At 50.6% G+C, this 24,828-nt stretch overlaps 1 protein-coding gene across 9 annotated transcripts in view; it reads left to right on the top strand.

Annotated features, from left to right (window-relative positions):
• The window catches only part of KIAA1671 (KIAA1671 ortholog), a 248,528-nt gene that overhangs the window by 216,293 nt on the left and 7,407 nt on the right, over nt 1–24,828 (top strand). For all 9 annotated transcript variants that reach the window (XM_054239674.2, XM_078336626.1, XM_054239684.2 and 6 more), the window contains 6 exons: nt 6,564–6,682; nt 9,949–10,198; nt 13,328–13,502; nt 15,341–15,465; nt 18,519–18,661; nt 24,434–24,516. In XM_054239674.2, coding sequence (XP_054095649.2) covers nt 6,564–6,682; nt 9,949–10,198; nt 13,328–13,502; nt 15,341–15,465; nt 18,519–18,661; nt 24,434–24,512 — 891 coding nt within the window. In that variant the 3' untranslated portion in view covers nt 24,513–24,516. The remainder of the gene's footprint in view (nt 1–6,563; nt 6,683–9,948; nt 10,199–13,327; nt 13,503–15,340; nt 15,466–18,518; nt 18,662–24,433; nt 24,517–24,828) is intronic.

Below are 24,828 nucleotides of genomic sequence, written 5' to 3' on the forward strand. Positions count from 1 at the left end.
AAACTAGTCCAAGCAAGTGTGTTTTTTTTTGTTTGTTTGTTTTTTGAGACGGAGTTTCGCTCCTGTTACCCAGGCTGGAGCGCAATGGCGCGATCTCGGCTCACTGCAACCTCCGCCTCCTGGGTTCAGGCAGTTCTCCTGCCTCAGCCTCCTGAGTAGCTCGGATTACAGGCCGCGCCACCTTGCCCAGCTAATTTTTTGTATTTTTAGTAGAGACGGGGTTTCACCATGTTGACCAGGATGGTCTCCATCTCTTGACCTCATGATCCACCCGCCTCGGCCTCCCAAAGTGCTGGGTTTACAGGTGTGAGCTACCGGCAAGTGTTTTTAAAACCTGCCTCAAGTTCCTGAGGTTTTTCAGAGCACGGAAACCTACCTGTCCTTCTTAGAGCCTCCTGACGCATCATAGGAAAGGTGGGGCAGACAGAATGTTGGGGGCAGGCAGGGACACTGGGAAAGGAGCCCAGAGCGTGGGTTCCAGTCTCCCCAGTCCCACTTCCTACCCACCAGGAGAACTAACAGCCCATAGCTGTTTCTGTTTCTGGGCCTCTGTTTCCTCATCTGAAAAGGAAGGGACAACTGAACGGACTCAGAGGGTCCTTCCAGGTCTGCATAATAGGATTCAGTCAACCTCATTTGACATATGATCGAACTGAGGTAGGGATGGAGACTTGGATAAATGAGACCAATTCAGACAGAGCTGTCTTGCTGGCTTCAAGTTCATCATGTGTATTTTCAGAGTATCTTGTGGATTACCCACCTGCCTGCAGTCACTAAGGGTGTTTTCTACACCAAACTGAGGTGGAAGAACCTCCTGCCTTAAAGCTAATAAAACAATCTGACTTTTTAGAAAGTTGCAGGGCCAGGTGCAGTGGCTCCCACCTATAATCCCAGGTGTGAGGCCGAGGCGGGTGAATTACTTGAATCGGGAGTTTGAGACCAGCCTGGTCTACACAGTGAAACCCTGTCTCTACTAAAAATGCAAAAAAAAAAAAAAAAAAATTAGCTGGATTTGGTCGTGGGCGCCTATAATCCCTGCTACTTGGGAGGCTGAGGCAGGAGAATTGCTTGAACCCGGGAGGCAGAAGTTGCAGTGAGCCGAGATGGTGCCACAGTACTCCAAGGCTGGGTGACTGACACCAGCAAAACTTCGTCTAAAAAAAAAAAAGGAAGAAAGTGAGTTGCACGCCTTAGAGAGAGAGAGAGAGAGAGAGAGAGAGAGAGAGAGAGAGAGTGTGTGTGTGGTTGATCTTGAGGCCTCATAGCTCTGGGAGCTAAGCTCAAGTCCCGCCAAGGTCTGGTAGAATGATGAGGCATGACTAACTTGTAACGCACACGAGGTTCCAAGGATGCTCACTAGAGAAAGTGCTGCTGAACAGCTTCCCTTCTTAAACTGCAAGGTGATTCCCTTAGATAAGCCTGCTCCCTGCATGCCTCCAAATGTGAGGGTCTGTGTTAAAGAATAGAGAATGCAGTTACAGTCGCCATACCATTGAGACACAGAGAAGTAGCTTGTCCAGGGTCATATGGCAACTGTGTGGTGGTCCCTGGTTTCAAGTCCAGGTCTTCTGGCTCCAGAAACAGTGCTTGTCCAGGGAAGCCTGCTGAGAAACTGGAAATGACAATTCCGATATTGTGGAAGCTTCCGTAGCAGTGCTGTTCACTAGAGCTTTCTACAGTGGTAGGAATGTAAGTTCTCCTTGCCGTTCAATATGGTGGGTGGCTGTGGAGCCCTTGAAATACGGCTAATGCCACAGGGGAACTGAATTCTTAGTTTTATTTGATGTCAATTAATATATATTGAATTTAAATAGCCATAAGTGGCTAGTGGCCACTTTATCAGATGGCATAGATGTAGAGACCAGAGGTCTGGGGGATGATGGGAGCCTGGGGGCCTTCTGAGCCAGTCTTTTGGGGGAGGATGGTGGGAGAATTCCGGGAAGGCTTCCTGGAGGAAGAGCCATCAAAGTTGAAATCTGAATGATAACTCAGACGTTGTGGCTGCTCCACTGGGTCTGGAGGTGAGAGAGTGGAATGTGAGGGGAGGAAAATGGGGCTGGAGGAGTCAGTGGGAGGGACTGGGGGGTGAGAGGAGGGGTACCGGAGGGAGAAGGAGCTGGAGAGCCCACCAGGCCCTGCACCCATGCAGGTCCTGCAGGCCCTGGCCCTAACCCTAACCCTGACCTTACCCGAGGGACATGGGGAGCTGCAGAAGGGCTTTGAGCAGGGACCCTTGCAGTTTTGGAAAGTAGAATGAGAAGACATACAGGGCGAGGGATGCCAGGGGAGCCCCCTCGGGAACTGCCGCAGGGGGCGAACGGAGAGCTGTCCGTAGCTGGATGGAATGTTCTGGAAGGAGATTGTTGAAGGACTGAGGATCAATGCAGTATGGCAGTGAGGTGACAGAGGAGGCGGGGATGCTGCCCTCAGAAACCCTCAGCCTAGCATTAGGCAGTGGAGGGAGAAAACCCATCCATCCCTGCCTGTTGGAGAGTTCAGATCCTTGAGCCTGAATCCCAAACCTCTGTGGGGAGGACTCAGATGGAAGTATAAAGGGAAGCCACCATATTTTGGTTGGACACCATTTATCCACAGGGCCATCCACAAGAGTTCTAAAAACAGCCCCCCTGCCTCCTGCCTTGACTTCACCCTCAGCAATGGATCTGACCTTTTGGTTTCCAGAGGCTCTGCAAATCCCTTCTTCCATCACTCAGCACCAAGGGGGGATCTCCATCTCGGGAATTTTAAGAACTCTTTGCCAAGGCTCCATTCCCCTGCCCGACTCGAAAGAGGGCCTGGAAATTGCTCCAATCATGATGGCTCCCTTCTCCTGGGCACTGTTTATGTGCCAGGCACTGAGCTTCACACTTTCCAGGGATTATCTCTTGCTAGCTCAAAGCAGTCCTTGTTTTTCCAGTGTGAAAACTGAAGTTTGGATGGGTGGAGTCACTTGGCAAGGCTGCACAGCTGGGCAGAGCAGAGACAGCAAGCCCTGCCCCACTGTCCCCATCCTAGTTGTAAGCTGTCCCCAAGCTATCACTCCTCTGCCTCCCACTGAGCTTAACACACCCAGGCACAAGCCCAGCATCCCCACTGCAGCCTCAGGAAAACAAGCTGCTTGGGACAACGACGTCTTGTCCTCCACCGGAAACAACCCCTAAGTCCCCAGCGTCTCACCTCCGAAGGGGATTCAGTTAGGGAATGGCCAGTTCCGTCACACCTTTGGAAACAGTAAGCAGCTGGGAGCAGGCTCGGATGAGCACCTCCAGCCCTGAGTCCCGAGGAGAATCCTTTGGGACTGACCGCATCCCTACAGCGTGCTAACAGCTGTTCCCTGTGCTGCCCGTGGGCTTGGAGGTCAGGCAGCCTCTTCCAAAGCTGGCTTATCTGGATCCCGAAGCCCTTGGGCCTGGTGACTCTATCCTTAGGAGTTTCTCTTACGGAAATAATTGCAGAGATGAGTTGATTTAGCCTCAGGGATGTTTGTCATATTATTGATTATAGTGGTGAAGAAAATCCTTGGCAGTCAAAAGTCCCAGCTCTTGGGGACTGTGAATTGGAAAATGCTGCATCCAAAAAGGGAAATATTCTTTGCCAGTATGATGGTGATGTAGGTGACTTGACCCTGAGAAAATTCTGGGCAGGACTGTGATGGGACATAGTGTCTGGGTGATGAGTTCTTTTAACATGTATTCTTTGTGACTTTCCATAATTCCTAAATGTTGTACCATGAGCAAGGTGTCAGCTTGTAACTAGAAACAAAACTTCCTACAGATGGAAGAATTCAGAGTGGACAGCAGCTCTCATTGGGGTCTGTGCTATGGCCGTTTAGCAGGGGTGACGGGGATTTATTCTGAACTGTATTTATTCTGCCCTTGTATACACCTCATTCGCAGCATTCCCATGAACATCAGGGGCACATGAGTATCTCCAAAAGGCTAGAGAAAGAGAATGGGAAGAAGGTGACCCTTTATGGGATATTTCCTGAGTGCTGGGCCCCGTTCTAGGAGCTGTCACTTTCGCGTCTATGCCGTGGGGGTGACCATTATTTTCTCACTGAATTCTTAGAACTTCTCTGCACCTCAGAGAGGGAAGCGAGAACCCAGAGGCCACAGTGCAGGTTTTTCCCCAGGCACTCGCTCTTTCTGCATGTGATTCCAGAGAACCTGAGGAGAGGCTGGCTCCCCTGGAGGGAGGGAGGATACTGAGGAGCAGGCAGCCCACCTCCACTAACTAAGCACCTACTGTGTGCCACGCAGGATCCAAGAAGGGGACAGAATCAAGGGCACATCCCAGTCTTAAAGTGCACATCTGATGAATTGCGGAATCCTGGAGCCTGCGTCTGTACTGTGACCCTGTGACCTCCACACCCAGTTCCCCAGTGCCTCACATGTAGTAGATGCTCAGTAAATATCTGTTGTTTAAATAACTTATGTGTCACATTCTGCCTGGTACACTTGATTAGTCATCCAGGGTATACAGTGGTGGCTCATGCCTGTAATCCCAGCACTTTGGAAGGGTGAAGTGGGTGGATCACCTGAGGTCAGGAGTTCGAGACCAGCCTGGCCAATGTGGCAAAACCCTGTCTCCACTAAAAACGCAAACAAATCAGCTAGGCATGGTGGTGTGTGCCTGTAATCCCAGCTACTCAGGAGGCTGAGGCAAGAAAAATGCTTGAACTCGGGAGGTGGAGGTTGCAGTGAGCCGAGATTGCGCCACTGCACTCCAGCCTGGGAGACAGCGGGACTCCATCTCAAAAACAAAACAAAAGCTTAGGGAGGGGATGTCACCGCAAGTTGCAATATCTTTGGGTGAGAAGGATGGATAGGAAGGTGGGAAGGCACAAACAAAGCCGCAGAGGCCAGGAGTGTGTAAGACTTGCGTGGGATACGGTGTGAGGTGAGCCAGAGAGTGGGACAGAGAGTTTATTTGGAGCAAGGGTTGGGGATGGGATCAGACAGGAAATGTGGGGGCTTGCTTGCAAGGGGCCTTGGATTTCTGCCGGAGGACAGTAGGGATCCCTGGAAGGTTTTTGAGCAGGAGATGATCGGAAGCATATTCTGGGAGGATGTACCTCCTGCTCTCCCATGGAACAGAACAGAAGGGGTAAAGATGAGCCCTGTTTGTCTTTCTGGGCCAGTCGCACGTCCTAACCCCTATCTCCAAATTCCTCACCAAAAGACAGCAACTAAGGCCAGGCATGGCGGCTTACACCAGTAACTGCAACACTTTGAGAGGCTGAGGCAGGAGGGAGCCCAGGAGTTTAAGACCAGCTTGGGCAACGTGGCAAGACCCCATCTCTAAAAAAAAATGTTTTTTAAATAGCTGGGCGTGGTAGTGTACACTTTTGCTCCCAACTACTTGGGAGTCTCAGGCAGGAGGATCACTTGAGCTCTGGAGGCTGAGGCTGCAGTGAGCTGTGATTGCGCCACTGCACAGAGTAAAGACCCTGTCTCAAAACAAAACAAAAGTCGGTGACTGAGCGCATCATTCAAAGCTCAGGCAACCAAGGCCATCTCAATCATCAGTGTGCCCACAGCCAGTCCAAGAATCGGACTTCGCTTTTGTCCTGAATGCTCCAGCTTCTCCCCACTCAACAAAGCACAAGCCTAATGGCAGCCACTTTGGTGGCCACATCACAGGGAATGGCCTATTAATTTGGGAAGCAGACAAATGAAGGTCGTTTAATGGGGATTGATGACCTGTCCACTGTGTGCCAGGCACTTGGCTTGGCCCTGTGGTCAGTTCTGTGCCAATCAGCACTCTTGCATTCTGCCTGCTCGCTCTGAGGACTCAGGCCAAGGGCCGAGACCTGCCCTGCCTTCCTTCTCCAAGGACCCAGGCTGAGGCCTGAGACCAGCAACAGACCAGGCAGAAACAGCCCGAAGGATTGATATGGCCTGAAGCGCAGTGGTTTGGACCTAGGGGTTGAATTCCACTTCACCAGCTGTTGACTGGTGATTTGATTTGTGGCATGTGATTTCATGCTTCTAAAAATGGGGATCATACTAAGATCCACCCCATGGGATTGTCGAGGGACTGTAGTTCAGCCAGATGATCTCATGTCCAGAGATCAGCCCAATGCCTGTCCCAAGTTTGGTGCCCCACGGATGCTGTGTCTGGGGATGCGGGTGGGAAACACCGTGGTGGTAGGAACCTGGCCAGGTGGGGGCATGGAGGTACCCTAGCCAGAGCCATGAGTTGGGTAACGCTGAAGGTGGAGAGAAGTGTGGCTAGCCTGTCCTGTGCAGAGGAGACAGGGCCATTGAGGAGGGGCCAGGAGGTGCCCTGGCTCTCCATGCCAGATAGGGTGACCACTTCATCCCAGTGTGCCCACTTTTAGCCCTGAAAGTCCCACATCCTGTGATATCTTGGACAAACCAGGACAATTCATCACCCTAGTGCCCAGCCAAGATGTCTGGCTCCACCTAAGAGGGCAACAGGGAGCTGGGAGCTGGGATGAGTTTGAGCTGGGGGCCATGCATCATGATTTGTGGTCAGCTGGGACGGGGGTTCTGGGCACTTTTCCTGGTAGAAATCTCATCTCTGGCTTGTCTTTGCAGGACCAGCTGAAGCAGTGTTTCTCCCGGAGGCCCACTGAAGCCAAGGACACTGATACCCTTGTGCACGAAGCTGACAGCCAGTATGGGACGTGGACAGAGCAGCACCAGAGTGGGGAGAGGTATGACACGTGCGGCGGGATGCTGGCTGCAAGGGGGCGTCTGGGCTGGAGTTGCTGCAGCCCACCGGCCTCCTGATTTCTATGTTGCTAGAGCCGCAGATCTATAATTATCAGAGGAAACCATTCTTGTTTTAAAAAAGAAATTTAGGAAGAACAAAAATATAATGATAAAGATGATGGGCCAGGCTATTTAGGAAGTACAAAAAGTTAATAAGATGATGGGTGGTGGCTCACGCCTATAATCCCAGCACTTTGGGAGGCCGAGGCAGGTGGATTGCCTGAGCTCAGGAGTTCAAGACCAGCCTGGGCAACACAGTGAAACCCCGTCTCTACTAAAATAGAAAAAATTAGCAGGGCATGGCGGCATGTACCTGTAATCCTAGCTACTTGGTTGGCTGAAGCAGGAGAATTGCCTGAACCTGGGAGGCAGAGGTTGCAGTGAGCCAAGATTGTGCCACTGCACTCCAGCCTGGGCGACAGAGCGAGACTCTGTCTCCCCGCCCCCCCCCAAAAAGAAAAAAAGATTATGGGTCAGGTGCAGTGGTCATGCCTGTAGTCCCAGCATTTTAAGAACCCCAGCCGGCAGATCACTTGAGGCCAGGAGTTTGAGACCAGCCTGGCCAATATGGCAAAACCCTGTCTCTACTAAAAATACAAAAAAAAAAAAAAAAAAAAAAAAAAATTAGCTGGGTGTGGTGGTGAGTACCTATGATCCCAGCTGCTTGGGAGGTTGAGGCAGGAGAATCACTCAAACCTGGGAGGCAGAGGCTGCAGTGAGCCAAGTTCACACCAAGGCACTCACTCCAGCCTGTATGACAGAGAGGGACCCTGCCTCAAAAAAAAAAGATAATGATACATGAAATATCCAAGGGCAAATCTCATAGAGACATAGAACAGATCAGGTGCTGGGGGTGGGGGCGATGGGGAGTGACCAGTCCATAGGCACCTGGAGGTTTCCTTCTGGGGTGATGGAAGTGTCTGAGATGGCAGTGGTGATGGCTGTACAACACGTGTGACCAGTGGCAAATTGTATTTTACCACAGGGATAAAAATCATTAGAAAGTCACCGATATTAAAGTTGGGTGGAGGGTGATGGAACTGAAAATAGATAAGAAAAAGTAAAAGGAAAGCAAAGGTTTTCTACAGTACCTGGGAAAGCCGTTTTTCCCACTGACCCATGAAATGTGTGTTTAGTTGCAAGCGTACTTAAATTTCTCTAGAATGCTCCTGCAAGAGCACTGGACTGAGTCTGGAAACCCAGGTCTTGTTTTTGCACATGTCACTGTGTGACCCTAGGAGCCCCTTCTCTCTCTTGGGGTCTCCATTCCCCAGCTCTGACCTTGAGACCTGTGGGGCCTGGAGCTTGGACTTGGTCGCACCCTGTTTTTGGGCGCCCCCTGCTGTCTTGCAGAGGCACTGCAGCTTCTCCTCCTTGGGCCAGCCCAGGAGCATGACGCTCCCAGCCTTGAACAGCCACCTGCTGCCTCTCGGTGGTATTACCCTCATTCCGTGTGGATTTGCCTCAATCCACCCTACAACCCTAACATCCTTTATATGACTAGTCATAAAATCATCCAGAGCTGACAGAAAGCATGGTCAAATGCCAGCACACCTATGGAAAGTTCTGCTCAAGGGAACAGCCTGGTGGTCTTCCAGAGTAGGTCTGCCTGTCAGGTGTGCTCACCTGCCCTTTCTCTAGGTAAGGGTTTCCCATGACCTGGAGGCTTTGCTAGGCTCTTGGCTTATGTGTCTTTTTAAACATGTGGGCGGAGCAGGGCAGCAGGTTGTTAATGACCTAAGTTATTTGTAAATTTTCTGTCTTGTGTGGTTCCAGTGATCCAAGCGATACCTGACTATATTATCATAGGAAGAGAGTTCAGAAGTAGGAGAGAGCCAGGGACATGGACACTGGAGTGGAACTGCCTGGGCTTCATCCCAGTTCTGCTGCTTGGGGCAAGCTAATTTACATCTCTGTGCCTCAGTTTCCTCACCTTTAACAAGGTGAATATTTAAGCTCATGAGGCCAATTATATTAGTCTGTTTTCACACTGCTGTAAAGAACTACCTGTGACTGGGTAATTTATAAAGGAAAAAAGGTTTAATTGACTCACAGATCCACAAGGATGGAGAAGCCTCAGGAAACTTACAATTGTGGTGGAAGGTGAAGGGGAAGCCAGGCACGTCTTACATGGCAACAGGAGAGAGAGAAGGGGAAAGTGCCACACACTTTTAAACCATCAGATCTCGTGTCTATCACAAGAACAGCAAGGAGGACATCCACCCCCATGATCCAGTCACCTCCCCCCCCACCAGGCCCCCCCTCCAGTTTGACATGAGATTTAGATGGGGACACAGGTCCAAACCATGTCACCAATCCTAACTCGTACGATTGTGGCAGTTACAGGATAATCCTCATGGGACCGTTGGAGAGGATTAAATGACACATTTTGTAGCACAATGTCTGGCACATAGGAAGTGCTCAGTATGTTTTTTATTGAATGAATGAATGAGAGAATGAAGTAACGCAGATCCCACGACCTTCTCTCATGGGTAACTGTTGATAACAATTTGATCTCCACCAGCCCTGCCCAACAGAAATACAACATGATGATTTGATTCTTATGCAATATATCCATGTATCGAAACACTCTCTGAACCCCAGAATCATGTATAATTACTATGTAGCAATTACAAATAAAAAAGAATTACAGTGTGAGCTGCAAAGCAAGACATATATGGAATTTAAATGTCCTGCTAGCTACACCAAAAGAATTTTTAAAAAGTGAAATTATCTTCAAGAATGTATTTTATCAAAACCAACAGATTCAAAATACTATCATTTCCACATGTAATTAACATGAGAAGTTATTAACAAGGCAGTTTACATTCTTTTTTTCCGTTTGAAGTATGGGAAATACAATGTGTAAGATACTCATGGCATAGCTCAGCTCTGTCACTTGTCCCATTGCAAGGACCCAACAGCCAGCTGCGATAAGCAGCTCCCATCTAGGACAGCACAGGGTTAGAGGCTCTGGAGTGGCACAGGACTGACTCCTCCCATTCTGTACCTGGCCAGGTGTTCCAGGCAGCACCTTAAGCAGCACCTCGCTGGCGTATCTTGTGCTGTTTCCAAACAGGGTCTTCTGCTGGGATGCTGTGTCTGTTGTTACCGGGTCAGGCACACCCCAAGCAGCATCCTTCACTTGAAAACCTGTTCTCGGAAACATTCTCCACAACCATGTCTCCCTTCATTGCCTTTTTTGCAGCTTGGCCACTGAGTCCCCAGATAGCAGTGCCACATCAACAAGGAAACAGCCCCCCAGCAGCCGTTTGTCCTCTTTGTCCTCCCAAACGGAGCACACCTCGGCCGGGGACCAGTATGACTGCTCCAGGGAGCAGCGGAGCACCAGCGTGGACCGCTCCAGCACCGACCTGGAATCCACCGACGGGATGGTGGGGCCGCCCCCACCGGATGCCTGCCCTTCAAAGAGAGTGGATGACTTCTCTTTCATTGATGTAAGTCGGTAGCCAGGAGCATGTGGCTGCATTGGAAATAGTCATTTCTTCTTAAACGGAAATTCCAGCCTCTCTCTGTGCATTGCTACTTCAGGTGTTGGATCTGTGTGCCAGGGACCCTTGGAATGGGTACAGAGGACACTGTCTTTGATAGGGAATCACTTGTTGATCCTGCATATATGTTGGACCTGCCATATACCTGCTATATGTCTTGGGGCAAATGTCTTCACCTCTCTGAAGACCTCTTATCTACCTGTAACCAGCACTGTCAGCTCCACAGCCTCAAATACGATTGTGTGTGTTCAAATTAAACTGATCTAAGCCCTCGCCTGCCAGCCAAGCAGGGAGTCTGACCACCTACCCTGGGAGGTCAGCCTGAGGTTTGTAGGTTCATCCAAGCATGAAGAGGCTGGAGTTTGCTCAGAAGGATTCTGCTGAACGCTCCCACTGAGGTCTTGCTTGGTAGAACAGTATCCCTAGTACCAGGGTATCCAGCTCTCTCTGTCATGGCTCTTCCAGGACAGAAAGCCCCCTCAGGCATGGGTACCCTTCATGAGGGTCCCAGGGGACAGCCCCTAGAACTCAGCTGTTTCAGGTCCCAAGCACAGCCAGGATGTCAGCTGCCCCCGCCTAGCAGGACAGACAGCCTTCTGCTCTAGCACTTTCCAGACCAGAACTTACCCTCTTTTCTCCTGGGAGTCCCACCTCCGGGGGTCAGGCAGGTCTTCCTTTTCAACCCTTGAAACCCAGGGGTGGTGTCGTTATTCTCCTCCCCTGACAGTAGGGCTACCTGCCCACTCCCTAGGGGATGGAACGTCCATGAAACTTGAAAGGGACCCTCTCTCCTGGCAGTAAAGCCCCCTAGCTACACACTTGGGCATGGCCGCCCACATTTCCCCAGAGGAGGAACACTACTGCTTTAGAAAAACAGCTTGGTTTAGGGCTTCAAAGGGGATTCACCTTCAGTGTATGGCCAAGGTCTCTTGCTGGCACCTCTAGATCAGGGCAGAGACAGAGAAAGACACAAGGTCAGCCTTGATTGGGGAACCTCGTTATATAAGCATGGCTATGGCCATGCCCACCCCTCTGGGTGTCATCAGGATTTACTTGAGTGAGGTATTCAGTTATTCACTCAACAGACATTTATCGAGACCTTGCTATGTGCCTTTCATGCCAGCATCCTGTCACTGCATCATGAACTTTCCTTCTAGAACATATTAAGTGGTCCCTTCTCAATGTCTGTTACACACAACAGTCCCTGAGTGTTGACCACTGGCCCAGGCACCTGCTAATGACCCCAGAGGCAAAACCGTCTGCCCGTTTTGCAAATTGGCAAATTGAAGTGGCCACGGAGTGACTCTAAATGCTGGTGTCCCTAAGCATAGGCCTAACACTTTTGGAAATTATCCTGAGGTTTCTGTGTGATGCCCACCACAATCTGGGTCTCCCGTGGGGATGCTGAGGTTTATGTAAGGTGCAGACCACGATGTAGGTCTCCCGTGGGGACGGTTTGGAGCAGAATGGGGAGGCAGAGGTGGGGCGCTAAGGAATCCAGTCTCGGTAGCAGGCTGAGGGTGCGAGGGCAGCGCCATCTCCGCCTCCAAGCCAGTCCCTCTGTCCGCGTGATTCTGTACTGCTCTCTCAGACTCTGAAAACCTGGCTCTGTTAAGTGGTCAGAGAAGTGCCTGCCTCCAGGTGCAGCAGGCACTCTCCGATTTTTGTCCCTCCCCATCTTTTCACTGGTACCATGCAGGTCCGCTCACAAGACGCCACTGTATGGCTGGTTTGGGAAGTAGATGTGCAGATATCAGCTCCCCCCACTACCCCTAGTGGGGCATTTGTCACTTACCATCTTTGGGAAGTGATCCATTGAAATTAGCCTGTTGTCACCTACTTAAAAGGCCTTGGGTGATGGAATTTCTCCAAAGTGGACCTAAGCGGAAGGAACCAACATTTCATGTGAGAACGCGAGCTTGCCGGAAAGAGCTCTTGGCTGTGAGCCTTGGTCAGGCACTGTCTGAAACAAGGGCTTTCCACACCTGAGCTCAGGGAGTTCTCTCAGCCGCTGTAGGAAGGAGATGCTCTGATTACCTCCTTTTTATAAACAGGGGCACCTAAACTCAGAGCAGTGAAGTGCATTGCCCAAGGTTGAAGGAGTTCAGTCAAGGGAGTGGGAGAAATTGTAGGAAAAGGACACAGACCTTCTTGGAAGGCTGGGAGGTTCTTGCAAAAACCTCGGAATAGGATCTGGCTGAAGGCAGCCAGATTCTCTTACCTGGTGTTTGAAAGCCCAGACCCCTAGCCCACTCCTTCACTTAATATCTGTGTCTAAGTGCATTTGTTCATAAATCACTAAGTCGAAGTCTGTAAGTCAGACCCGACACAAGGTCACACAGCCAGGATTCAAACCCAGAAGGGCTGGAACCAGAGCTCTGAGCACTTCACTGCTGTCTCCCAGGAGACGTCTGAGCTAGGCACTTCCCATCTCCTTACGGGGGCCCACCCAGATGGCCTGCCCTCCCCACCCTTTCACTGGGGACAGTAGTGACTTGGTAGCCCTCACCGACCCCCCCCGCCCCGCACCTGTCACAGCTCACAGCGTGAGTCTTCAGGGAGGCCTGTGAACGGATGCCTGATGTTTAGTAAGCTGTCCCCTCCCTTCCCACCTGCACCCGAGATTATGTGAGTAAACGAGGAATTGCATGGAGAACCTCTCAGCCGGGGGACATATGTGTGAATATGGTTGACAGAAGGATTTAGTTAGATGTTGAATCCATTATTCATTCGACAAACAAACATTTATTGAGTTAATGCTGTGCGCTGATCATTGGTGTAGCTTACATGCTTGTGTGGTGGATGTCCCTGGGAGGGAAAAGGCATTAGTATTATGTGCCTACTGGGTGCCCAGCAGCCAGGCATGCCACCTGGCGCTTGTCATCAGCCTATGGGATATGTCTTATGGGTAAATTTAGGCTTTGGGTGTTAGGTTTCTATTCAAATGTGGAAGCACTGGCCTAGGTACCATCTAAGTAGCCTCTCATCTATCAGTGAAGCTGTGTACACCAGGGTGGTACCCTCCATTGATGGTTCCCTTGCTCTTTTTCCTTTTCCTCCCTGCTGCCCCTAAAGCAAACCTCAGTCCTCGACTCAAGTGCCCTCAAGACCCGGGTGCAGCTCAGCAAGAGAAGCCGCCGCCGGGCCCCCATCTCCCACTCCCTCCGACGCAGCCGATTCAGTGAGTCTGAGAGCAGATCGCCTTTGGAGGATGAGACTGACAACATGTGGATGTTCAAAGACTCAACGGGTATGCTCATGCCTTCCCGCCTCCTCAGATAGCTCCTTGAACAGCAAGAAGGATTTAGACTAAGCCCTAGGAAAAAATTCTTGACTTGGAAGGCTGTATGCCATTAGAACACAATTACATAGAAAACTGATTTCTTGTTATGCAGAACTTATCAGAAACTAGATACAAAAGTGTTTCAAAGATTAATATGTTAATTGAGGCCCGTTGAGTTATAAGAGACAGAGACACAACTTACTAAGGTTTTACCATTTCTGCTTTTATTTTTATTAAATTCACCCCATACTCTCTTTAGGTTTGCTTGCTGGTTCCTGAGTTGAAAGATCAGTTCATTTATTACCAATCTTTTCTGTTTTCTAATGTATCATTTAAGGCTATACATTTTCCTCTGAGGACTGCTTTGGCCGCATACCATATAAAACCTGAGCTGAATTTTGAAGAGTGGATAATAATTAGGGAACTTTATTCTAGGCAGAAGTATCCACAAGATCAAAGGGAGAGAGGTGTGGAAAGAACATTCAGTGTGTAGCAAGAGCATCTCTAAAGCAGTGTAGTGTTGCTCACGCTGTGAATTACAGGAATCATGCTGGAAAGGTAGGCAGGGGTCAGATCATGGAGATCCCTGATACTTTGCCAAGGAGCTAGATTTCGTCTGCAGATGGAGAGCCAGGAAAGACTTTTAAGAAGAAAGAAAATTTCTTCTTGCAGTGGAAACTGGAGCAGCTGACCTTCCCACTCTATCCAGACACAGCCTTTAGTCCTGGCAAACATCTTGTAGGTGCCCTTGTTCATTTGCGACTTGCCCATGGCAAACATTAGGATGTCAGACCAGGCTCTGGTCTGAGTGAGAGGCACTGCTTCTGACCAGATACTTTAAACAAATGCTTGGAGAGTTCTCTCCCGCCCATCCCATTTATGTCGTTAAAGGAAATGCTTAAGTGCCTTGGGCGAGACTTCTCTGCACACTGTTTTGGTTTTCCAAGCCAAGCTCATTAAGCCACCTGGAGCAAATGAAGACCATGGTAGGGACAAAAGCACACAAATACCCACAGCTGGAATGTGGCAGCAGCAGCCCTGGCTCCCATCAGCCTTGAGGAGCCGGCCAGGGGCTGGCTGGAGAAGGCAGGGTCTGTGTTTTTTAGCATACCTCAGGTCCCTGGGTGGCCCAAGGGCTCCAGAGCACTAGGTCTTGCCTTGTCCATCCCGCACCATCCTCCAATTCTCACTGTCCATGCCAGTATCCAGATCTCAGGGAGGTAGAAGTTCCTCCCATATCACTCCTGGAGGAATGGACCTGCAGCCCGTCACTCAAAAGCTTGAGTGATCAGCTCAACCTGAAGCACGGGGCTGGGGTCAAGGCCCAGAAAGGAGAGCCGGGGTCAAGGAAAGTGGCTTTTCCTGGTCCACCTTTGGGTCCCCTTATCCACAAGACACACGAACCTCTCCATGTTCTCCTCTGAGAGCATAACCTCAGCACATTGTTGGCTGAAAGCATTTCCATCCACTTTCCTGCCTCTGCCAAAGATTTCCTTCTATTTCCCTGACTTGGAATGAGCCAGGGGCCCAGGAGATGGGTCTGCCTGCGCCTCCCCCACCACCTCTGCACCAGGAGAAAACCTGCTCTGCCTGTCATCAGTATCTTCTGGCAAGTAGCAGAGTTGTGAGAAGAGAGAGTGTGAAAGCAGGCACCTGGATTGTCCTTATCTGTAAAATGGGCCGTAGTGTCTTCTGTGCAGGTCTGATGTGAGCAATGCATGAGATACTGTGTGCAAATTATCTGGCACTTAGACCTCAACATGTGGCAGCTGTCAATCACTTCAGTGCCCTTTTCTTTGCAACAGAAGAGAAATCACCCAGGAAGGAAGACTCGGATGAGGAGGAGACGCCATCCAAGGCTGAGAGGACCCCCGTCAGCCATCCTCAGAGGATGCCTGCATTTCCAGGCATGGATCCGGCAGTGCTGAAGGTACCAGACCTCTCACCAAGAGCCACCTGGTGGGCGTGCTCCTCAACCTTAGCATCATAAAGAACAGACCCCTTCCTTCCTTCCTTCCGTTCCCTCTGTCCCTCCTTTCCTTTCCCTCCCTCTCTCCCTTTCTTCCTTTCTCTCTTCCTCCCTCCCTCCCTCCCTCTCTGTCTCCCTCTTTCCTTTTCTCCCTTCTTCCTCCCTTCTTTCCTATATCCTTGTTTCTCCCCTCCCTCTCTTTCTTCTTCCTTTTCTCTTCCTTCTTTCCTCCCTCCCCTTTTCCTTCCTTCCTTTTTTTATCCCTCCCTCCCTCCCTTCCTTCCTCCTCCCTTCATTCCTTCCATTTTTGAAAAGTTTAAGATTCAAAGGAAGTTGCAGAAATAACGCAGGGAGTTTCTCCATACCCTTCACTCAGCTTCACCCACATGTTAGTATCTCACGTGACCACAGCGCCTTGGCAAAATTAGGAGACTGACCTTGGTGCGGTGCCGTTAACAATACTTCTCACTTGCTTGGATTCCACCGGGGTCCCTGCGTGGCTGGATCTCTGCGTTCTGTCTTTCCTCTGCCCCCACACCTGCTGCTCTGTTTTGTGTCGTAGCTAAGCCGTGGTTTGTTCATCTGTAAAGTGGGCTGAGAATCCAGTTGAGGCACCCTGACATTCACCAGTGCTGAGCTTCACACCAGGCAAGCAGGAGTGAACAAACCCAGCCTCCTGAAGCTCTTGGGGAATCCGGTCTGCTGGGGAAAGCAGGCACAGAAAATGATCATTTCCAAGCAGATGACACAGGAAGCCAGTGCTGGAACCACACCCTAGTCCCCTGAATTGCACAGAATGCCAACTGCATTATGCAATGCTGAGGAGAAGGCTGACTGCCTCCCTCCTCCCCACCCCACTTTCACAAGACTCTCTCCTAGTCCTGGGACCAGATGGCACTTACTTTGGGTGAGGAAAGAGGCCCCTTTGCCCCCCATTCTGTGCCAGACACCATGCGTTTGCAAACTCACTTTGTGCTCCAGCAACCTTGCAAAAGGTAGTTCTTCTCTCCCTTTTATTGATGAAGAAATGAAGGCAAACGAGCCTGGATTGTTTGTGGAACTTCTCAGCTCTGTGTGTCCCGTGCTGCACACGATCCCCCATGGGAGCAACGTGATGCTGTTACTTCTTTAGGACATGGAGGCTTTGCTTTTCTGTCATTTCTCAGGAGAATAGAAAGTCAGTCAATAGTGGATGAGCACTTATCTCTGTAATTGATTTTATAGGCCCTCGAAGTGTGAACATCTTTCAGCCACTAGGTTGGAGGTTTTCTGACCCCCTCCCCTCCCCCTTCCTCTCCCCTCCCTCTCCTCCTCTCTCCTCCCTCCCCTCCCCTCCCCTTCCCTCTCTCCCCTTTCCTCCCTCCCCTCCCTCCCCTCTTCTCCCTCCCCTCCCTCCCCTCCCCTCTTCTCCCTCCCCTCCCCTTCCCTCCCTCCCTCCCCCTTCTCCCTCCCCTCCCCCCTCCCTCCCCCCTTCTCCCTCCCCTCCCCCCTCCCTCCCCCCTTCTCCCTCCCCTCCCCTTCCCTCCCTCCCTCCCCTTTTCTCCCTCCCCTCCCCTTCCCTCCCTCCCTCCCCTTTTCTCCCTCCCCACCCTTTCCCTCCCCTCCCCTCCTCTCTCCTCCGCTTTCCTCCCCTCCCCTCTCCTCCCTCCCCTCTCTCCCCTCCCTTCCCTTCCCTTCCCTTCCCTTCCCTTCCCTCTTCCCTCCCTTTCCTTCCCTCTTCCCTACCCTCCCCTTCCCTCCTTCCCCTCCCTTCCCTCCCCTCCCCTCTCCTCTCCTCCCTCCTCTCCCGTCTCTCCCCTCCCTTCCCTCCCCTCCCCTCTCCTCTCCTCCCTCCTCTCCCGTCTCTCCCCTCCCTTCCCTCCCCTCCCCTCTCCTCTCCTCCCTCCTCTCCCGTCTCTCCCCTCCCTTCCCTCCCCTCCCCTCTCCTCTCCTCCCTCCTCTCCCGTCTCTCCCCTCCCTCCCCTCCCTCCTCTTGCAACACAGCAAGTGATCTTACAGGGTAGCCTAAGGTAGGAGGCAGAGCCACAGGCCCTGGGTGTCAGTGAGACGGAGGCCCTGGGGTGCACAGGTGGCTGCACCGAGTGACTGCTCGAGGCAGATCTTGGGATCCCAGAACACTGCTCAAGTCCACTGCGCTCTGAAAACGGGGCTCCTGCCTTTCACTCATCAGCATGAGCTCAGACTTGATTAATTAATCTCTGCCACAGCAGTGCTGGGTGGTTATTAACACCCGGAGGAGGTTGTGGGGCTCGTTCTGGAAAGAACCCTAGAGTTGGGCTGCGGGCAGACCCGGTGTGAATCCCCGTTCATAAAAGCCATGTGACTTTGGGCATGACCTTTGAGTTTTGGGCTCTCACCCTGTAAAAAAAAAGAATCTTAAGCACGTGGAATGATCTCACGGTTTTTATATTACTTAAACCTGGTAGAGCCCACATGATAGTGATCAGTGGAAGCTGTCAGTGGACCGTGGTGGTGACTGCTGTTGCCGGGACCTGAGCCAGCACTGCCTGTGAGACAGAAGTCACCTGCCACCACTCACACCTCAGGTCCCGCAAAGGAATTTTATGCACACTGTATTCCCAACACACCCTCCAGAAACAGGTGGTTAGCCACCCTATCATTTTCTTATGGGACTCTAATGGACTGTTAAAACTTCATTTTATGGACGTGGCTCCAGGAGTAAGGAGCTGAATGGAGCTGCAGCGGCTGGATGTAGGGTTCTCGGGGTGGCCTGCCGTGTGCTGAGAACAGCATGGATGGTGGCTTTTCAGCAAAAGAGAATGTGATTGTGTGGGGTTTGGGTGGTGATGCCATCTTGGAGGTCGAGGGTGGCTGCTTGGAATGCCAGGCTGACCTCTGACTTTTCTCAGCCCCCGTGTTTCCTGTCTGGGTTCATTTTGATTCAGGGAGCCCCGAGGGTTTGCAGAAGGCTCATTGTACTTGACATTGCCATGGAAGGGGGCCCTTCCCCAGACAAAGGGCGGTTTATAGACTCAGCTCTCTTCTCTCCCGAGGCTCAACTGCACAAGAGGCCAGAGGTGGACAGTCCTGGCGAGACCCCCAGCTGGGCACCCCAGCCCAAGACCCCCAAGTCCCCCTTCCAGCCTGGGGCGCTGGGCAGTCGTGTGCTACCTTCCAGCATGGACAAGGACGAGAGGTGAGGAGTCCTGAGGAATGGGGGTCCCTGTCCTCCCAAACTCAGGGTGTATTTCTAGAGAGGTGCTCGCATAGGTTTTAGAGCTGAATAGAGGAGAGTTTCTACTTTTTAATTTTCTCTAGCAGCGGAAGCCTTGTTCATGTGAACTGTCAACACTCCAATACATGAAAAGTACAAAAGTACAATAGAGGCTGGGGAAGGAAGCCGGGAGTCAGGCCAGCTGGCCTCTCCTCTCCCCCACCCCTGCCACCTCCTGCACAGAACGCCAGAGGGCCCTTGTTCAGAACTACTGATCTGGCTTAGCCCTCTCCAGACCAGTTGGGAAACTGAGGCATTCTCCCTCCTCTTACCCTCTGGGAGACCAGGGAAGGTGGATCAAAGAGCACAGCCAGGTTGAATGAGATCAGTTTTACTCCCTTCATGGAGCAGCTGTCCTGATCCTGGGCTGGCCTGCTCTGTATAGATAAGCACAAAGCAGCTTCTGCCCTGCAGGAGGCTCTCAGACTGGGGTGTTTCAGCAGCTGGGGTGGAGCTTAGGGGCTCTAAGGTCATACAGCCAGGGTTTAACTCAAGCTTTGCAGCTTAAGAGCTGCATGACCTGGGAAAAGGCACTTGACCTCCTGAACCTGTCTCCTCATCTGTAAAATGGGTTTTCTAGCCTCCCAACCTTCCAGGGTGGTCATGAGGATGAAAAAGAGTGTGTCGGGCCTTGGCTTGGAGAAGTACTCAGTGAAGGAGAGTAGAAATCTGATGGTGAGCACTGTGAACCCGTGAAAGGTGGGGATTTTTCCTGGAGCCGGAGTTGTAATGATAGTAAGTGCTGGCTGCATCAGAGCAGGGTGGGTAAGCTTGTGGCCTTCAGGCCGCATCCAGCTCACATCTGTTTTTGTAAGTAAGCTTTACTGAAGCTCGATTGATTGACGTGCCGTCTATGACGGCTTTGGTGCTGCACAGACACCCTATAGAATCAGAAATATTCACTCTCCGGCTCTTTCTCTGACCCCTGTGATGGAGAAAGGCGGAGGAAGGGCTCGTAATGCACACTTGAGGATGGCTGGCAAAAAAAGACTTCAAGCTGGGTGCAGTGGCTCACTTCTAGAATCCCAGCGTTTTGGGAGGCAGAAGTGGGAGGGTCGCCTGAGGCCAGGAGCTGGAGGCTACAGTGAGCTATGATTGCACCATTGCACTCCAGCCTGGACTACAGAATGAGGCCTTGTCTCAATAGAACAAAAGAAAAAGAAAGAAAAGAAAAAAAATTAGCTGACTGTGGTGGTACATGCCTGTAGTCCCAGCTACTCCAGAGGCCGAAGTGGGAGGATCCTTTGAGCCCAGGAGATGGAGGCTGTGATCGTGCCACTGCACTCCAGCCTGGGCAATGCAGTAAGTCCCTCTCTCTCTTAAAAAGAAAATAAAAAGCTTCCAAGAGAAGGAGATACTTGAACTAAATCCTGGTGGACAGTTGGGCTTAGCTGGACCAAGGACAGTGAGAGGGGGTCCCAGGCTGAAGCCACAGCACGTGCAAAGGCCTGGAGGCCACATATACCTGGGAGCCTCAAGCAGTGCGAAATACATAGCACAGAGTGGGCTGTGGGAACCAGAGGGGCGAGATGTTGGAGAGAGACGGAGCCATAGTTGAGACAGTGCCTCCCTGCTCTATTAATGCCAGAATTCGGGCTCCAGAGTCAGCTGAGGGCACTAGCATTTCTCTGTGGCCTGAGGAACCCCCAGACCAGGGTCTCAGAGGCAGCTCTGGAGGCCTGGGCTTGTGTCTCCACTATTAGGCAAGGCTTGGCTGAAGTCTGGATACCCTAGACCCCTATGTGCCCAGGGGTCCCTCTTCTTCTTCAATCCTAGGCTGGCAGGCATAGCAGTTCAAGGCCTACCCCTAGACTCCAGAGTCCCCTCATCTCTCATCCCCTCAGCTGCAGACCCCCACCCCACCGCCAACCAGGCCAGCATCTTTTCTGGGCCCTCCAGGGCCACGGGTCTCAGGAGCTTTCTCTGAGATTAAAGTCAGTCACATCCTGTGTGCATGTGTGTTTGCTTATAGAAGCAGATCTTCGCTGTAGAAAATATAAAAGGAAAACAAAGGAGGAAAGGAGAAAAGAACATCATCCATAATCCTACCCTGCAAAGACTACTTCTGTTGTTATTTGGACATCTCTACTCCTTTTTCTTTTTTTTTAAACAGAGTCTTGCTCTGTCACCCAGGCTGGAGTGCAGTGGCGCAGTCTTGGCTCACTGCAATATCCACCTCCCGGGTTCAAGCAATTATTCTGCCTCAGCCTCCCACTACAGGCGTGCGCCACCATGCCTGGTTAATTTTTGTATTTTTAGTAGAGATGGGGTTTCACCATATTGGCTAGGCTGTTCTCGAACTCCCGACCTTGTGATCCGCCTGCCTCTGCCTCCCAAAGTGCTGGCATTACAGGCGTGAGCCACTGCACGCAGCCTCTTTTTCTTTCTCACACAGCTGAGATCACATGTGCCTGGTTTGATGCCCTTGCTACGTGTTCTATATGAATACTTTCCCATGCCTATTTAACAATCTTCATAAACATGATTTTTTTTTCCTTGAATCAAGTTTTAAACAATGATGATTTTATTGTTCTTTGTGTTATTTTTTTGTTTTTGAGGCAGGGTCAAAAACAAAAAATAGCACAAAAAACAGTGCAGTGGCCTGATGATACATTTGTTTTTGAGACAGTACCTCACTCTGTCGCCCAGACTGGAGTGCAGTGGCACAATTACAGCCTCAACCTTCCCAGTCTCACGTGATCCTCCCACCCCAGCCTCCCCGAGTGGCTGGGACCATGGTTGTATACCACCACACCTGGCTAACTTTTTTTTTTGAGACAGAGTTTCGCTCTTCTTACTCAGCCTGGAATGCAATGGCGCGATCTCAGCTCACTGCAACCTCCGCCTCCTGGGTTCAGGCAATTCTCCTGCCTCAGCCTCCTGAGTAGCTGGGATTACAGGCACGCACCACCATGCCCAGCTAATTTTTTGTATTTTTAGTAGAGACGGGGTTTCACCATGTTGACCAGGATGGTCTCGATTTCTTGACCTCGTGATCCACCCACCTTGGCCTCCCAAAGTGCTGGGATTACAGGCTTGAGCCACCGCGCCCAGCCCTATTTTGTATCTTTATGTAGAGATGGGATTTTACCATGTTGCCCCAGCTGGTCTCAAATTGCTGGGTGATCCTCAGCCTCCCATAGTACTAGGATTACAGGTGTGAGCTACTGCATCTGGCCTGACATTATTGTTTTTTACTAAAATGTTGTGTTCTCATTATAAGAAATTCTGAGAACACAGAATACTGCTAAGAAGAAGGTGAAAAAAATAAGACTTAAAAATAGTGCCATTTAGATGGTCGTTACGGAAATGTATTCACCTTGAGAAAATTCACTGAGCTGTGCGCATTTTGATTTCAGTACTTTTCTGTATGTTTCCATTTAAAACAGTTTAAACAAATCTCACCTCCCCAAAACAATTACTGTTGATATTCGATAAACAAAAGGCATCTCTCTATGTCTTCTAGGCATTGTATTATTCAGAGTTCTCCAGACAAACAGAACTAATAGGATCTGTGTGTGTGTGTGTGTGTGTGTGTGTGTGTGTGTGTAAATAATACAGCTGACCCCCGAATAAGGCAGAGATTAGGTGTACTGACCACCTACTTAGTCAAAAAGTTGCATGTAGCTTTTTACTTTCCTAAAACTTAACTACTAATAGCCTACAGTTGATGAGAAGCCTCACCCGTAACCACATATATTTTGTATGTTATGTTTTATATCCAATAAATAAGATAGAGAAAAGAAGATGTTATTAAGAAAATGATAAGGGAAGCCGGGCGCGGTGGCTCACGCCTGTAATCCCAGCATTTTGGGAGGCCGAGGCGGGTGGATCACGAGGTCAAGAGATCGAGACCATCCTGGTCAACATGGTGAAACCCTGTCTCTAATAAAAATACAAAAAATTAGCTGGGCACGGTGACCTGTGCCTGTAATCCCAGCTACTCGGGAGGCTGAGGCAGGAGAATTGCCTGAACCCAGGAGGCGGAGGTTGCGGTGAGCCGAGATCGCGCCATTGCACTCCAGCCTGGGTAACAAGAGCAAAACTCCGTCTCAAAAAAAAAAATAAAGAAAGAAAATGATAAGGAAGAGAAAATACACTTCCCGTTCATTAAGTGGAAGTGGATTATCATAGAGGTCTTCTTCCTTCGTCCTTATCGCTTTCCCATTGAGTAGGCCGAGGGGGAGGCAGAAGAGGAGGGCTTGGTCTTACTGCGTCAGGGATGGCAGAGGCAGAAGAAAATGCAAGTGGGCCCACATAGTTCAAACTGTGTCGCTCAGGGGTGAGCCATATGTACCTGTGCATGTGTGTGGATGTGTGTGTGGATGCGTGTGTAGGGATTGATTGTAAGGAATTGGCTCTCAGGATTGTGGAGGCAGGCAAGCCCAAAATGTGCAGAGCAGGCCAGAGGGCCGGGGATGCAGGCAAGAGTCGCGGCTCTAGTCCAGAGGGCTTCCCTCTGCTTCCTGGGAGGTCAGTCTCTTTCTGTTCAGGCCTTCAACTGAGAAGATGAGGCCCATTGCTACCACGGAGGGTAGTCTGCTCTCCTCATCGCCTACTGATGTTAACCTCACCTAAGAAAACATACCTTTGCATAAACATCTAGAATAATGTCTGAACAAATATCTGGGTACCTGTTAGGTTGAAGTTGATGCATAAAACTAACCATTACAGACAACCTACCTGGATAGAGAGATGGAAGGCTGGATAGCTATTTGCATGACAAATGGATGGATGGAAATAATTTTATGTAAGATGAATTTTTTTTTGTTCGTTTTCTTTTTGTGGAGAATGGGGTCTCACTGTGTTGTCCAGGCTGATCCCAAACTCCTGCGCTCAAGCTGTCCTCCTGCCTTTGCCTCCCTTAAGTGTTGGAGTTACGGGAGTGAGCCACTGTCCCCAACCAAGATATATTTTTATAGCTGTATGTAGAAGATCTTGTAGAATGGTTATACTGTGATTTATTTCAGTGGTCCCCAACCCTTGGCACCAGGGACCAGTTTTGTGGAAGACAGTTTTTCCACAGACCAGGGGTATGGGGGGGGTGGTTTTGTGATGATTCAAACACATTACACGTATCGTGTACTTTATTATTATTACTCTGTAATTAGAATGAAATAATTGTATGGCTCACAGTAATGTAGAATCTGTGGGAGCCCTGAGCTTGTTTTCCTGCATCTAGACAGTTCTAGCTGGTAGTGATGGGAGACAGTGACAGATCATCAGGCATTAGAGTCTCATAAGGAGCCGAAACCTAAATCCCTCTCGTGCATGGTTCACAGTAGGGCTCATGCTCCTGTGAGAGTCTAATGCCCCCGCTGATCTGACAGGAGGCGGAGCTCAGGTGGTGATGTGAGTGATGGGAGGGGCTGTAAATACAGATGGAGCTTTACTCACTCTCCCACCGCTCACCTCCTGCTGTGCAGCCTGGTTCCTAGCAGGCCATGGACCCATATCAGTCTGTGGCTCAGGGAGTTGGGGACCCCTGATTTATTTAACATTTCCCATTGTTGGACACTGTGGTGAATTCCTACTTCTTGCTTATCAGTCATGTTAATATGGGTGTCTTTGCCACCTGAGTGCTCGGCCCAGCCCTGCCTGGACCCAGGGATAGAGTCGGGTACCACTCAGTTCTGCCCGCAAGGAGCCCACAGTCTGGTTCCAGCTAGTCTCTCACTGGCTTTGTGGTTTCAGGTCGGATGAACCCTCTCCCCAGTGGCTAAAGGAACTGAAATCCAAGAAGAGGCAAAGTCTTTATGAAAACCAAGTTTGACCAGGTATGAAGAGGCTCTGCTGGGGAACCTGGGAAGAGCCTTGCAGTCACAGGAATGGGGAACTCAGTTGCAGGAGCCAGCCCTCAGAGTCTGGGGCTACTGTGCCCAAGGAAAGAGGCTATGCAAGGGGAAAAGCGAGGGGTGGGGGGGTTTTTCTGAGTTCCTGTAAAGAGGATGGTGATGTCTGTTTCCATTTAGGGAGACAACAAAGCTGGGGTGCCTGGAGTGGGTGAAAGGCACCAGGCAGGAGGCAGGTGACCAGGGTTCTGGGTTCATGCACTTGGCTGGCCCTTCTAGCTGCATCACAGTCCCCTA

Source organism: Callithrix jacchus, chromosome 1 (assembly GCF_049354715.1).
Source record: "Callithrix jacchus isolate 240 chromosome 1, calJac240_pri, whole genome shotgun sequence".
Classification (NCBI taxonomy): Eukaryota; Metazoa; Chordata; class Mammalia; order Primates; family Cebidae; genus Callithrix; species Callithrix jacchus.